At 41.3% G+C, this 13714-nt stretch overlaps 1 protein-coding gene across 1 annotated transcript in view; it reads right to left on the bottom strand.

Moving 5' to 3' along the window:
• LOC126146654 (UDP-sugar transporter UST74c-like) overlaps window positions 1-13714 on the bottom strand; it is a 73281-nt gene that overhangs the window by 16998 nt on the left and 42569 nt on the right. The window contains exon 3 of the mRNA XM_049915635.1: window positions 8419-8655. Within this exon, the coding sequence (XP_049771592.1) occupies window positions 8419-8655 (237 nt within the window). The remainder of the gene's footprint in view (window positions 1-8418; window positions 8656-13714) is intronic.

Here is a 13714-nt window from a genome sequence, read left to right as displayed (position 1 = left end):
TATAGATAGATGCAAGTGTAGACGTTGTCTTAAAGCCTTCCCCACTGTTGTCTTTGGCAACTGAAGTTCAAAACGTGCTTTCCGTATAGGCTTGCTACAACTATGAAGGTAAGATGATCTGACACAGTCGACATCCTCTTCAGATACGTGTGATTGTCCCGTAATTTTACCTTCACACACAGTTCCGTTCCTTTCGAATGCCATCGGCTGGTGCTTTTGCTTCATGGGGAATCACAATTAAACTATAAAAGAAATGCTTGTTGAACTGAAGTTACAGATTCACTCTTAGTAAACTACCTATCGCAAAAAAAAACTTTACACTCAGGAGCCTCCATTTTACGTGTGTGGCGCTGCAGTTGGGAAAACAACAAAACATTACTTGTGCAGGCGCTTCTCTAAAACTGCTTGAGCTACTCTGTAGTTGTGATCTTGAAGAAACACTTTACAAAGCTAACAACTGATACTATTTAACTTTATAACTGGGACATTCTTTTATGAACACCCTATACTTTGTCGGGACTCCAGTAGCTGCTTTCATATTATAGCTGCTTTTGTTTCAACAAAGCATAAATTATCTACCTTTGACCACAAGCAGATTAATAGAAATTACCTTTTACAAAGGTAATTGCGAAAAAAAGTCTTGTCATCATACAATAAACATAAAAGAAAATAATAATGTGCTCATTGTACTAATTATTATCCCGGGGCTCTTTCCTGGGTTTTAATTATTACTTTGAGACAAACGGAGTATTTTTAGTGATTACAATGTTTTTGTTTCTGCAGTGTCTCTATTTCACAATACAAGAAGCAGACACTGTCAGTGACGATTGCAGCTGTGGTGAAAATTACGAAATAGATTCGCATTTGCGACCATGCATTGATGTCCGACGGAACGTGTCCCGGATCGGGACTCGAAACCTGATTTCCCGCTCTGCGAGCGGTCGCCTCAACAACTTCGGCCATCCGAGCACGCCCCCAAACTTCCGTATGTCACGTAGTCCCCACTGTTATTCTCGCACAGTTGTGATCCCCGCACAGGGAGACAAATATTGTATGGTCATTTTAGCCCGTCGAGGCAAGGATATATCATTAACGGTTACAATGTCTGCGTTTATACAGTGTCTATATCTTCACAATACAATGTCCTTCAGGAGTGCATGCGTGCATGAATGCGAATCTATTTCGTAATGCTGTATTTACATCGGACTGGCCAGTTCGTTTTCTTCGTTTCACCAACTATCCACGAGTAATGTTCAGTTTAGCAATGTTCGCAGACCTCTTTGCTCTGATGAGTAGTGAAGTTTGATTGGTTTCTTTAAATGGTGCCCCCATTGCACTATTACCACAGACACTGTAGGACAGTAACATCCGACTATGATGCTTGGAGGCCCTCTTGGGATGTCATTATCTGGAGACTTCCTATGTCTCCATCTGCAGGCAGCTTGGTGTTTTCTCTTAAACAGTCTTTACACTGCGAACGTGGACATGGAGCTTTGTCAACGTTTAGTTTTGAGACGTCACAACATAGAATTACACGTTGCAGAACATTCCGAAGGGCAGAATATGTCACACATATTTACTTCATGGAGAGGAACGTGACCAGTGAGATGCAAGATCCGTAATCTTCGTCACAAGCAGAACTTGCCGTACTGGATTGCGTCGTTTGCACTTGAAGCCAGTGTTTGGTGGTTTTTATGTAATCACTCACATGTTATGAGTAAAAAGTGAAACAACCAGAAGATACGGTCGGATGTCAATGTAACTAAGTACACGTACATCATCGGCGGTTTGTAACTGATCAGAGACGCAATTCGTTCTGATGCGTAACACGGCCACTAGAATGCGTTACTGTTGTTCTTGTTTATTGTTGTTAACAGCTCTGCTACGGTATACAGGGTGTTTTGAAATCCGCGTCACAAACTTGTAGGACATGTAAACGAGCTGGGTAGCGCAGTGGTTAGTACACTGGACTCGCATTCGGGAAGACGACGGTTCAAACCTGCGTCCGGGCATCCTGATTTAGGTTTTCCATGATTTCCCTAAATCGCTTAAGGCAAATGTCGGGATGGTTCCTTCGAAAGGACACGGCCGCTTTCCTTCTCCATCCTTCCCTGGTTCGAGCTTGTGCTCCGCCTCCAATGACCTCGTTCTTGACGGGACGTTAAACACTAATCTCCTCCTCCTCCCTCTCCAGTACTTCTAGAGAGTAATGAGTACATAATATTTTGGATATAGACCCATGTCCAGAAACGTCACCGAACGACGCTACAGAGCGTCAAAGTTATAGGGACCGGCGCCTGTAAATGTGTGTATAAACAGGGGGATTCCTTGATGGTATTATAGACTGTTTAGGATGTTGAAGAACGATAAATGTATCCATTTGAGATAAAAGGCCCTGTACCAGAAACGAACGAGTTGAAAGTTGTAAGCGCAAACCGTTGTGGTACTTTTGACAGTATGTACTTGTATTGTCGTTGCTAATATTGTAACGTAGAGAACTTTCAGAGGTGGTAGTAAGGAGGAAAACAAGGAAAAATGTCCAGTAAACATGGACTCTAAACAGCGGAAGTGAGGACCCATAAGCATGTGTTCGTCTCCGCTACTGTGAAGCACGTCTTCTCTATTGAACAAATGCTCTTAGCTCTTCAGTACGCACTGTAGAGCTCTTTTTTAATAGACATTTTGTTCTTCTTTTGGTCCATACTGTCACCTCTGAATGTAGCCTGCCCTACAATCTTAGCAACAACAGTACCAGTACGTGTATCCCACTGCCAGATGTATGAGAACGGTTTTCGCAAGTAACTTTCTAGTCTTTCGTTTCCGGTACAGGGACACTTCATCAAACTGATACATTTATACTTCTCCATCATCCTAGACAGTTTGTAACGTCATCAATAGATCGTACATACATTTACAGGCGCTGGAGCCTATAGCTTTGGCACTCTGTACCGTCGTTGTACGACATTTCCGGACATGGGTTCCTATTCAAAATATTATGTACTCATTATTCTCCACAAGTCCTAGAAGCCTGGTAACAGGAATTTCCGAACATCCCTGTATAAGAGGCGTGAACGCTGTCAAATACTGGATGATCACTGTGAAGGACACGGTGACGTCGTGTTTTGTTGTGAGACAGCGTTATCAGAACTTGGCAGAGATTGAAAACGTACCTTATTGTGGATCTCCATTCGCCCGGCTGGCCGAATCATGACGTATCGAGATTTTTGGGACATTCAGATGCGACAGTGGCCCCATGTTGGCCTTCTTGGGAACGTGGGGGCAGTCATACTCGTCGTCAAGGTTCTGGTCGACCATGTGTGACTACCATAAGGGAGGGTCACCTTATTGTGCGCCGCATACATCCTAACCCCTTCAAATCGACGCCTGCATCCGAGAACAAGTAACGGCAACCCTGCAACGTACCGTGTCATTCCGCACCACTGGCAGAGCAGCTGGACCAGGGAATTACTGTCCCAAGCGTAGGCTGCCATTTACAGCACAAACGGCTACATTTGGAGTGGTGCTGTGACCGGGAAGTGTGCGCTGCAGACGAACGGCGTCGCATTGTGTTCAGCGATGAATGGCTCTGCACTACCCAGGATGATTATCGTTGGCGGCGATCTGAGGAGAGATCCTAGTCTTTCAATGTTTTGCAGAGGCACTGCGGCGTTACTCCTGGTGCCATGGTGTGGAGAGCCATCGGCTGTGACTCCAGGTCACGCCTGGTAGTGACTGAGCGAATTCGGAAGGTAGGTCGCGGACGTCTTGCATCCTTCTGTGTTACCTCTTATACGACAGTTTCGTGGTGCCGTTTTTCAACAGGACAATGCTCGTTCACACATTGCACATGTCTCTGTGAACTGTCTGCGTGATGATGTGATGGCCGGCCGGTGTGGCCGTGCGGTTCTAGGCGCTTCAGTCTGGAACCGCGTGACCGCTACGGTCGCAGGTTCGAATCCTGCCTCGGGCATGGATGTGTGTGATATACTTAGGTTAGTTAGGTTTAAGTAGTTCTAAGTTCTAGGGGACTGATGACCTCAGATGTTAAGTCCCATAGTGCTCAGAACCATTTTTCTTTGATGATGTGATGATGAGGTACCCACGTTGGCCAGCAAGATTTCCAGATCAGTAACAGGTAGAACACGTGTGGGACCAGCTCTGACGTTACGACCCAGTCGGATCAGTGCATGGGCCAGAGAGGGTGCAACGTCATACCGAGAAGTGGGCTCATATTGCCAAGATCTTTGGAAAACTGGCTCGATATTGTAAACATCACATACCCTCTCAACAAATGAAGTTTCATTTCGTTTCCTCCCCCCCCCCCCTTCCTCTCTTCTGGTTGCTTCATCTTTTTTTTTTTTTTCAGGCAGAGTATTAAGCCGTTTCAAAGGCACTAACCCATGCAGGGTATCGCGAAAAATCGTCGCTTTGGTGCGGTTTGTTATGACAAAATGACAGGAAACGAGTTTTCGGTGGTTATAGGCTTTTCGTATTTAGTAGTTTTCATATTATACCTGCTTCCGTGTTACGAAAGCATGACATTTTAAAATACCTAAGCACCGAAGATTTATCAAAAACTAGTCCTTTTGGTACAGTCTGGAACCGCACTGCGACTACGGTCGCAGGTTCGAATCCTGCCTCGGGCATGGCTGTGTGTGATGTCCTTAGGTTAGTTAGGTTTAAGTAGGGACTGATGACCTCAGATGTTAAGTCCCATAGTGCTTAGAGTCATTTGAACCCTTTTTTTTGGTACAATCTGTTATTTTTGAATCAGTTGGTTGGAAAATAGGTCATGCCCCAGAAAATAAATTTTTCAGGTGACATAACAAACTACTTGTTTTTTTAATAAAACCACCTTTCCTTGCTGCAACAGCCATAAAAGCCGGTTTTATTTACAAAACAAGTATTTTTGTGCTTGCTGCGGAGGATGGCCACGCAAACAAATTTGTGACATAACAAACTGTTTTACTACAATACTAGTTTAAGCATCATGACGTAGAGTTGCCACTTAGCATTTGACCCTAGAGTGAAACAATGTACACCATTACAACATAATTTAGCCATAGACTGTCGTGGGTAATCAGCCTGAATGTACTGGAGATGGCCCCTTTCCGAACCTGTGATGTTGATGAGCAACTAGCGTCCTGTTCGCAGCGGAAGAACTGTGTTATGCAAGTTTATATAGTTCATCACAGTAGCAAAAGAGTGTGTGGTTTATTCATATTGTACCCAAAATACAACCACAAGCAAAATACAGCAAAGTAGACGATAGTTGGTATGCTTCATCTTTATCTTGTCCATCCTTCGCTGGCCACTGGCAGATACTGTTATAAAATGGCTCGTCAGGTATGTACCACAGAATTTTCATTGCATTCTCTCGTTTGTTCTTTTTTGTTGGAACAGATTCACCGTACACTCATTTATAAGGACATGGCCCCTTCTCTAACCCAGTACCTTTCTAACGAACACTACTCTTGATGGGACGTAACCCCGTGTTATATCAAACGATGCGTTCAGATATAAAGATCAGTTATCTCTGGTCGACTCATAGATTCTGTTAAATGTCAAATAATAACATACATGCGGTTAAAGTCTTTAGTCTTTGGGAAACCAAAAGATACAAATGTAGATCCATATAACGTGTGTTAGCTGTAGTGTAACAGATAGAAATACAGCCTCTGAAGTGAAAGGCTGCAGATTTGCACCCTGCTATCTGCTAGTATTTTTTAATGTTTTCTTTATGATTGTGAGGCTTTAATTTAATAGAACTTTGGTCTGGAGTTTCCGATGTTTTTTGTATGTAAGAATGCACGTCTTTTAGGACTGAGTTTGTTCGATTTTGTGAATGTGTCAAGGAACGTATACAACCATGAATTTCAAAATTACTGGCTTCGTCTCTAGCTGATTCCCTCATAATTTAGTTCATTGAGTACTATGGGCAGGACAGTATGGCTCGCATACCGACAAGGGATCACATCTGCGTTTTAATATACGCAGTGATGGCTCTGAGCACCATGCGACTTAACTTCTGAGGTCATCAGTCGCCTAGAACCTAGAACTAATTAAACCTAACTAACCTAAGGACATCACACACATCATAGCCCGAGGCAGGATTCGAACCTGCGACCGTAGCGGTCGCTCGGCTCCAGACTGTAGCGCCTAGAACCGCACGGCCACTCCGGCCAGCGATGTACGCAGTGAAAAAGGAATAGTGTTTTTATAATGTCATCAGTAACATATGCAGCGTTCCTCTACAAACAACTCGTTGTCCAATCAATCGACGCGTCCAGAATCTTCTTCGCTAATCCTGTACGATAGCTAACGTACAGTAGCTATTCTATGCTCGTCCAATTTCGTAAACGAATTGTATGGTTTGCGGATCAGATACAGCCTGTAACTATCACTGCGATCGCAAATAAGATTGTGGAGCACGTTCCGTGTGATCAACCAGCTTGTTTCTGAGCGTGAACCGACCATAGTGAAAACCACTTTCAGCGTGTTTCACGTTCAAAAACACGTCCAGTGTGAGGAAGGCGTTACGGAAACCTTAGAACACTCAGTCAGCCGGTGTTCAGAATTTTTGAAGAGGGAGAAAGCTGCACTATGTACTTTTTACAAATTTTCTTGGGTAATATATTTTTTTTTTTTTACTTTTAATTCGCGTTCCGAAACTCGTTAGTAGTAGAATGCTGTTAAATTAAATATTAATTGCTTTGAGCAATGGTATGCTACAATATCATACTCATTCAAAATATGTCTTGTGGAGATAGTAAACATGTTGCAGATAGTAAACATGTTGACTTGCTCTGTGATTTGCAAACAGTTTTAAACTGTAGGTGACCACACAGTTGTCTGGGTAAGTCATTTCGAAGTTTGGAGAAAGGCAAGTGGTAGCCACCTCCAGTAGAACCATGCCTAGTAAAGCACTGCGACGTTTAAATCAACATTCATATTGACGACAACTACACCGTACGTTAACTGATTCTATGTCGATGCTGGGCAGAACGTGACAATAGTAGCAGAAAAGGAAACATTTGGTTGCAGTACAACAATAAACTCTTGTTATTAAACTTTGATTTAGTCATTCTGCCTTTGGTTTTTCATAGGTTCTCTAAGGCAACACCGGCCAATTAAATGGTTTACTTAATAAGGCCATCAATATCGAACAACATTATTGTACATTAAGCAGGATTACGAAAATATAAAAGGAGAGATATAGTTGCACGCATGGGTGACATCAGTTTGTGAGAAGGCTTCGCAATCTAACACATGAATGACGAAAAAATCTGTTACCTTAGATATAATTAGAAGATGCATTTGTGACATACTTATCGCCACATTTTACCCTGTAGAGTAACGTTTATTATGCCTGGTAAATACAAACTTAGGTTATTACACAGCCTTCCTACAATTCAGACATGCTCCTGCTTCATTTCGGCTGTGTCAGGTTAAGACTGTATCTCGAACAGGGCGGTTTTTGTCTCTAGCGCAGGCCTAGGTTCTCATTTAACAGTTATAAATAGATAGAGTCTGTTATATAAAAGCGTGATCAGCATTACACACAGATGGTAACAGGTATCGCCTTAGTACTTTCACAGCCCAATGGAGGGACTCTTTGTTCTTCACACAATGTCCAAATAGCATTAGTTTACTTTGAATCTTGACTGAGATACACAAGAAGCGACATGAGTGCAACGAATTGCCAAAGCCAGCCATGTTTTAACCAGTTTATAACGTGTTACAAATTATTTTGATTTCCTGTTACATTTAGACGCCGCGGAGTGACTTGTTTTCGTTTTACTTTGGGGAGGCTACAGCCTCAAAACGCGACGCGTAAGATGCAATCATGTCTCTTCTTGTGTATCTCAGTCAAGGATTCAAAGTAAACTAATAATTTATGGACATTGCATGAAGAACAAAGGTTCCCTCTATTGGGCTGTGAAAGTACTAAGGCGATATCTTTTACTATCTGTGTGTAATGCCTATCTCGCTCTTATTTAACAGACTGTATGCCTAATGTAACACATTACATTCTAAACGTTTCTCACTTTTCCCAAAATCCCCTTCTTGGAATATAACTTAAGTGAATTAATGTAGTTAGACCTAGTACTTCTCCTTCAATAATGTAGTGAAACGCAATCAACCTTTGAAATCCTGGCATTTGTCTGTCATAATCTTAAGGCTGACTAGTGAAGAATGCATTTTCATCAGCTGCTTTTATGCCGTGTTCTACCTTCGTTTCTTTCCTCCAGTAACGATATTAAAACCAGCAAAGCTATGTTTTTCGTGCTTTTAATATGCCATGGAAAATGAATACCACAGTCCATATACATTATGTTTTATATGTACATACAAATTTTTTTACTTAAATAGAAACACAAAGACGTAACACATTCCTTTTAAAAAATATAATCTCACCGTTAGCATTGGCAGTGAAAGCTCCTGAGTACTTGAGAGACCGAAGACTACATTGAACAAGTACACAAAAGGCAATGGCCACACTTTAGTGACAATAGATGAGTCGTATGCGGGAAAAAATATAAATCCGCATTGACGGGCTGCGTACAGCATAATCACTGTTGCTGTCATTTGTCCGAGACCAATCACTCGAGCAGATGGAAACCCATACTTTGTAAGGACTACCTTGCACACTACCTGCAAAAGAAACAAAAATTAAACAACGTAACTTAATTGTTGTGATATGACATACTTTCTTCTACATTTACTTTATTTTTATTCGAACGTTTCTCACATTTATAGTGAATATAGCTTTTCTTGTAGCGAAAACTGTCGTATTCTCTTCCACTCTATCTATGTAGGTGTTCCTGGCAGCTCAATCGTGGATCTAATGTCATCTGCAGCGTACCAACTTTTTCATTTCTGACTGCAACATAAGTGGAAGAGTAAACGATCAAATATAAACAGAAATGCATCTTCAAGAAGGTAGGGTATACTACACATGTAGAATTCTTTCAGCTATTCGCTTAGGGTGAAGGGGGGGGGGGGAGCAACTCAGGAAGAGCAACCGCTTTTGGATGCGTTCAGGCGTGAAAAACCCAAATTTCCTGAGAAGAAGGACGCTTAGCGCCATTGATGGTCATGCTTCAGTTACAGTAGTAAATTGGTCTTTGTTCCCAGGACACTGGAAAAAGAAACAGCGCTCACTCAACTAAGCCAGAGAAAACCAAAGACTAACTAGTGATAAAGAGCAAGCACACCAACGAATTTTCCGTCTCAGCTTTGGTTCATTTCAGTATGGCGTTGTTCACTTTGATACTGGGGTAATCCAGAATTTTTTATCACTTTTTTCTTAATCCAGCTTTTGTGCGGTTTTCGAGGTGAACATTGTCAGCTGTTCTATTGAAAGAAATTCTGTAGAAAGTAAGTGCAGAAGGTGAGAAACCGTTAGAGGTATTTTGCAATGCGTATGGACCGTCCGTCAAGCCAGGTTCTAGACTACAAGCGACTTGCCGATTGGAGTGACAGCAGGGATCACCAAACTCTGTCCACACCATAAACGTTATTTGTTTCTACCCTGATCAATGTCAACGCTACTGTGTGCACCACAGACAGACAATGTTTTGCTTATGACTCTCTCTCTGTCTTTCTTTCTTTCTCTCTTCAAGAAGTTATATAACAGAGTCGGAAACCTCTCTGTCACTTGTTAATGTAATGCTCGTTGCGTTTGTTTAATGTCTTCCAAAATGAACACAGCAATTTCCGAATACCGTCACTATATTTACAATAACATGGAAACAGGTATAGACAGTGGCTTGTTAAATATTACAGGATTTAGGTTAGCATCTTACTCCTGTAGATCGGGTATGCAGAATGGAGGAATAGCCATATTTGTAAAATAATGCAATTAAGAACATTTATATTAATAAATTTTGCTGAGAGCAGCATATAGCAGCGTGTACAACAGAAACAGAATTTCGCAACAAACTCTTTACAGTAATAACTGTGTACAGGACATCTTCAAAAAATTGTACTTAATTCATACATCACTTAGAAACTCTACTTGTCTGTTTAACAGTTTTAAAAAGATAAGTGATAGTTGTAGATTTTCTAAATCTTCTCCCGTAAGAATTTGTGAGACGGAAAACGAAAAGGGACTGCTTGTCGAAAATTTTGGATTTTTAGCTATTGTAATTTTTATGTTCAGCATTAAATTCTGAACAATTTGTAAAAGAAATAAAATTTTGTCTCCAAATTTGAGTGAATTAGGACAGGTTAAATATCTGTGATGAAAGAGAGTTCTTTTGAGACAATGAGTTTTGAAGTTTCACTTCATTACCATTGTTTAATTGGACACATTTAAGAAACAAATTCTGCATATACAGGGCTATTACAAATGATTGAAGCGATTTCATAAATTCACTGTAGCTCCATTCATTGACATATGGTCACGACACACTACAGATAGGTAGAAAAACTCATAAAGTTTTGTTCAGCTGAAGCCGCACTTCAGGTTTCTGCCGCCAGAGCGCTCGAGAGCGCAGTGAGACAAAATGGCGACAGGAGCCGGGAAAGCGTATGTCGTGCTTGAAATGCACTCACATCAGTCAGCCATAACAGTGCAACGACACTTCAGGACGAAATTCAACAAAGATCCACCAACTGCTAACTCCATTCGGCGATGGTATGCGCAGTTTAAAGATTCTCGATGCCTCTGTAAGGGTAAATCAACGGGTCGGCCTGCAGTGAGCGAAGAAACGGTTGAACGCGTGCGGGCAAGTTTCGCGCGTAGCCCGCGGAAGTCGACGAATAAAGAAAATTGGCTCATGCCACAACTGGAGACCGACAGCGCCGACTTCATCTTTCAACAGGATGGTGTTCCACCGCACTTCCATCATGATGTTCGGCATTTCTTAAACAGGAGATTGGAAAACCGATGGATCGGTCGTGGTGGAGATCATGATCAGCAATTCATGTCATGGCCTCCACGCTCTCCCGACTTAACACCATGCGATTTCTTTCTGTGGGGTTATGTGAAAGATTCAGTGTTTAAACCTCCTCTACCAAGAAACGTGCCAGAACTGCGAGCTCGCATCAACGATGCTTTCGAACTCATTGATGGGGACATGCTGCGCCGAGTGTGGGAGGAACTTGATTATCGGCTTGATGTCTGCCGAATCACTAAAGGGGCACATATCGAACATTTGTGAATGTCTAAAAAAAGTTTTTGAGTTTTTGTATGTGTGTGCAAAGCATTGTGAAAATATCTCAAATAATAAAGTTATTGTAGAGCTGTGAAATCGCTTCAATCATTTGTAATAACCCTGTATATTACCCTTAAAAAGTCTTTGCCATGTGGTACAGAGTTTTTTCAGTTAACATTACGTACGTAATTAACCCCTTGAGACTATAATACATTGCACTATAAGTAAATTTAAAATCAAGTAAATTGTCCCCAAATTGAGAGAAATTTTTGAACCCTGTGCTGTTTTCTTTTGGCAAAATGTCGGCATTTTTGTTATATGTTATTCCCAACTGCAAACTGGCAACACCTGTAGGCATTTACAATTCTAATATAAAAAGGGACTACTTTTTTTTGCACAGTTATAACCACAAAATGTTCGTTGTTTGTACAAAACTACTCTCAGCTCCTTAAAATGCCTCTAAAATTTAGAAGATGCTATTTTGTGAAGCATTGCATACACAGCTCTGAGATTTTGAGAAAGGGCCTGCTGTCAGGCGGATTTCATTTCCCCATAACAACAAAACGTCCGTTTTCAGAAGACTGACATCGATTGCTTTTAATGATGTAATTGACTCCAACTGGAGTCAAACAACTGTCAGATCGATACGGGCGTGTACAGAATGAAGGAAATTATTATAATACAGAAAACACGAAAATGGATATCTTAGACACTATCAACGTTTTTCTTGTGTAGCTTTTACAGGGACCACAACTTCTTCAGTAGGCAATGGCGTAACGATAATCGCTTTTCATTTTACAGCCACTGGCTTATTTATTTTTCAATGCCCTTGTACATGCTTGTACAGCTTTACATTTGTCCTCTAGCCATTCCTGTTAAGCCGTTTTGCACTTTCTGTCAATATCATTTTTTTAGACGTCTGTAATCCCTTCATCTGTTGCATTTTTATATTTTTTCCTTTCATCAATTAAATTCAGTATCTCCTGTGATATCCAAGGATTTCTACTATGCTTTGTCCTTTTACGTATTTGACCTTCTGCTTTCTTCACTATTTCACCTCTCAAAGCCACCTACTCCTCTTCTACTGTATTCCCTTCCCGCGCTTCAGTCAAACGTCGGCTAATGCTCCCTTTGAAACTCTCAATAATTTCTGGTGTTTTCGATTTATCGAGGTCCCTGTTCGTAATTTTCTATCATTTTGCGTTTTCTTTGGTGTTAAAGTGCAGTTCGTAACCAATAAATTGTGATCCGAGTCCCCATCTGCCCCTGGAAATGTCTTACAGTTTAAAATCTGCTCCCGAAATCTCTCTCTTACCACTATATAATCAATATGAAACATATCAATGTCTCCAAGCCTCTTTCACGTATACAGTCTTCTTCCATGATATTTAAACCAAGTGTTAGCGATAGTTAAATTACGCTCTGTGCAAAATTCTACCATGCAGCTTCCTCTTTCATTTCTTTCCCCCAATCCATGCTCACCTGCTATTTTTCCTTCTCTTCCTTTTCCTACTATCGAATTTCATTCCTCCAGCGTAAATAAATCTTCATCTCCGTTAATCTCTGAATTTCTTCTTTTATCTCAACATCCTTTTTTTCCATCATCTGCGTAGCTAGTTGGCATATAAACTTCTACTAATTTGGTGCGAGTAGGCTTCGTGTCTTTCTTGGCTATGATAATGCGTTCACTATGCTGCTCATACTAGCTTACCTGCATTCCTATTTTCTTATTTATTATCGTACCCACTTCTGTATTACCCATATTTGATCTTGTATTTATAATCGTCTACTTACCTTACCAGAAATCCTGTTTCCCCTGCGACCGAGCTTCACTAATTCTCACTATATATAACATCAACCTCACTATTTCTCTCCTTAAATTTTGTAGCGTATCTGGCCGATTAACGGCTCTAACATTTTGCATTCCGACTAGTAGAACGCCAGTTTTGTTTTTCCTGATGAGACGTCTTCTGAGTAGTCCCCTCACGGTGATCCGATGGGGGACTATTGTACCTCCGGGAAGTCTCGTATGGTGCTGCAAAACGACCCATCTTGGGGCAATTACTTTCTCTGTTGATAAAGAGTTAATGAATGTTTATGAATGGTATCTACCCATTGCATTGTTACTAAACTTTGAAAAGATTTCAGAATTAGCCCTCACTCTGCAGCAGAATGTGCACTATTTTTAAACTTCCTGTCAGATTAAAAGTCTGTGCCTTTCTGGCACTAGAAGCGGAACCTTGTCTTTCACCACAAATGCTTTTGCCCCCTGAGATACACGAACACAAGTCAAGTCTTGCCTTCACAGCCATACTTACACCACTATGTCTCCCCTTATTCCCAAACTTCACAGAAGCTATCCTGAATACCTAGTCGTTATCTGCGGCGTTAAGCTGCGAAAATTTCTTGCGATTCGACGGGACCCAAGCGGATCGTTATTCGGTAGCTCCAACTTACAAAGACTGTTGTTGTGGTCTTCAGTCCGAAGACTGGTTTGATACAGCTTTCCACACTTGCGTATCCTGTGCAAGTCCCTTCATCTCCGAATAAGT

The sequence above is a fragment of the Schistocerca cancellata genome, chromosome 2 (genome assembly GCF_023864275.1).
Source record: "Schistocerca cancellata isolate TAMUIC-IGC-003103 chromosome 2, iqSchCanc2.1, whole genome shotgun sequence".
NCBI lineage: Eukaryota > Metazoa > Arthropoda > Insecta > Orthoptera > Acrididae > Schistocerca > Schistocerca cancellata.
The sequence above is the reverse complement of the archived record's forward strand: the minus strand, read 5'-3'. Positions and strand labels throughout refer to the sequence as shown.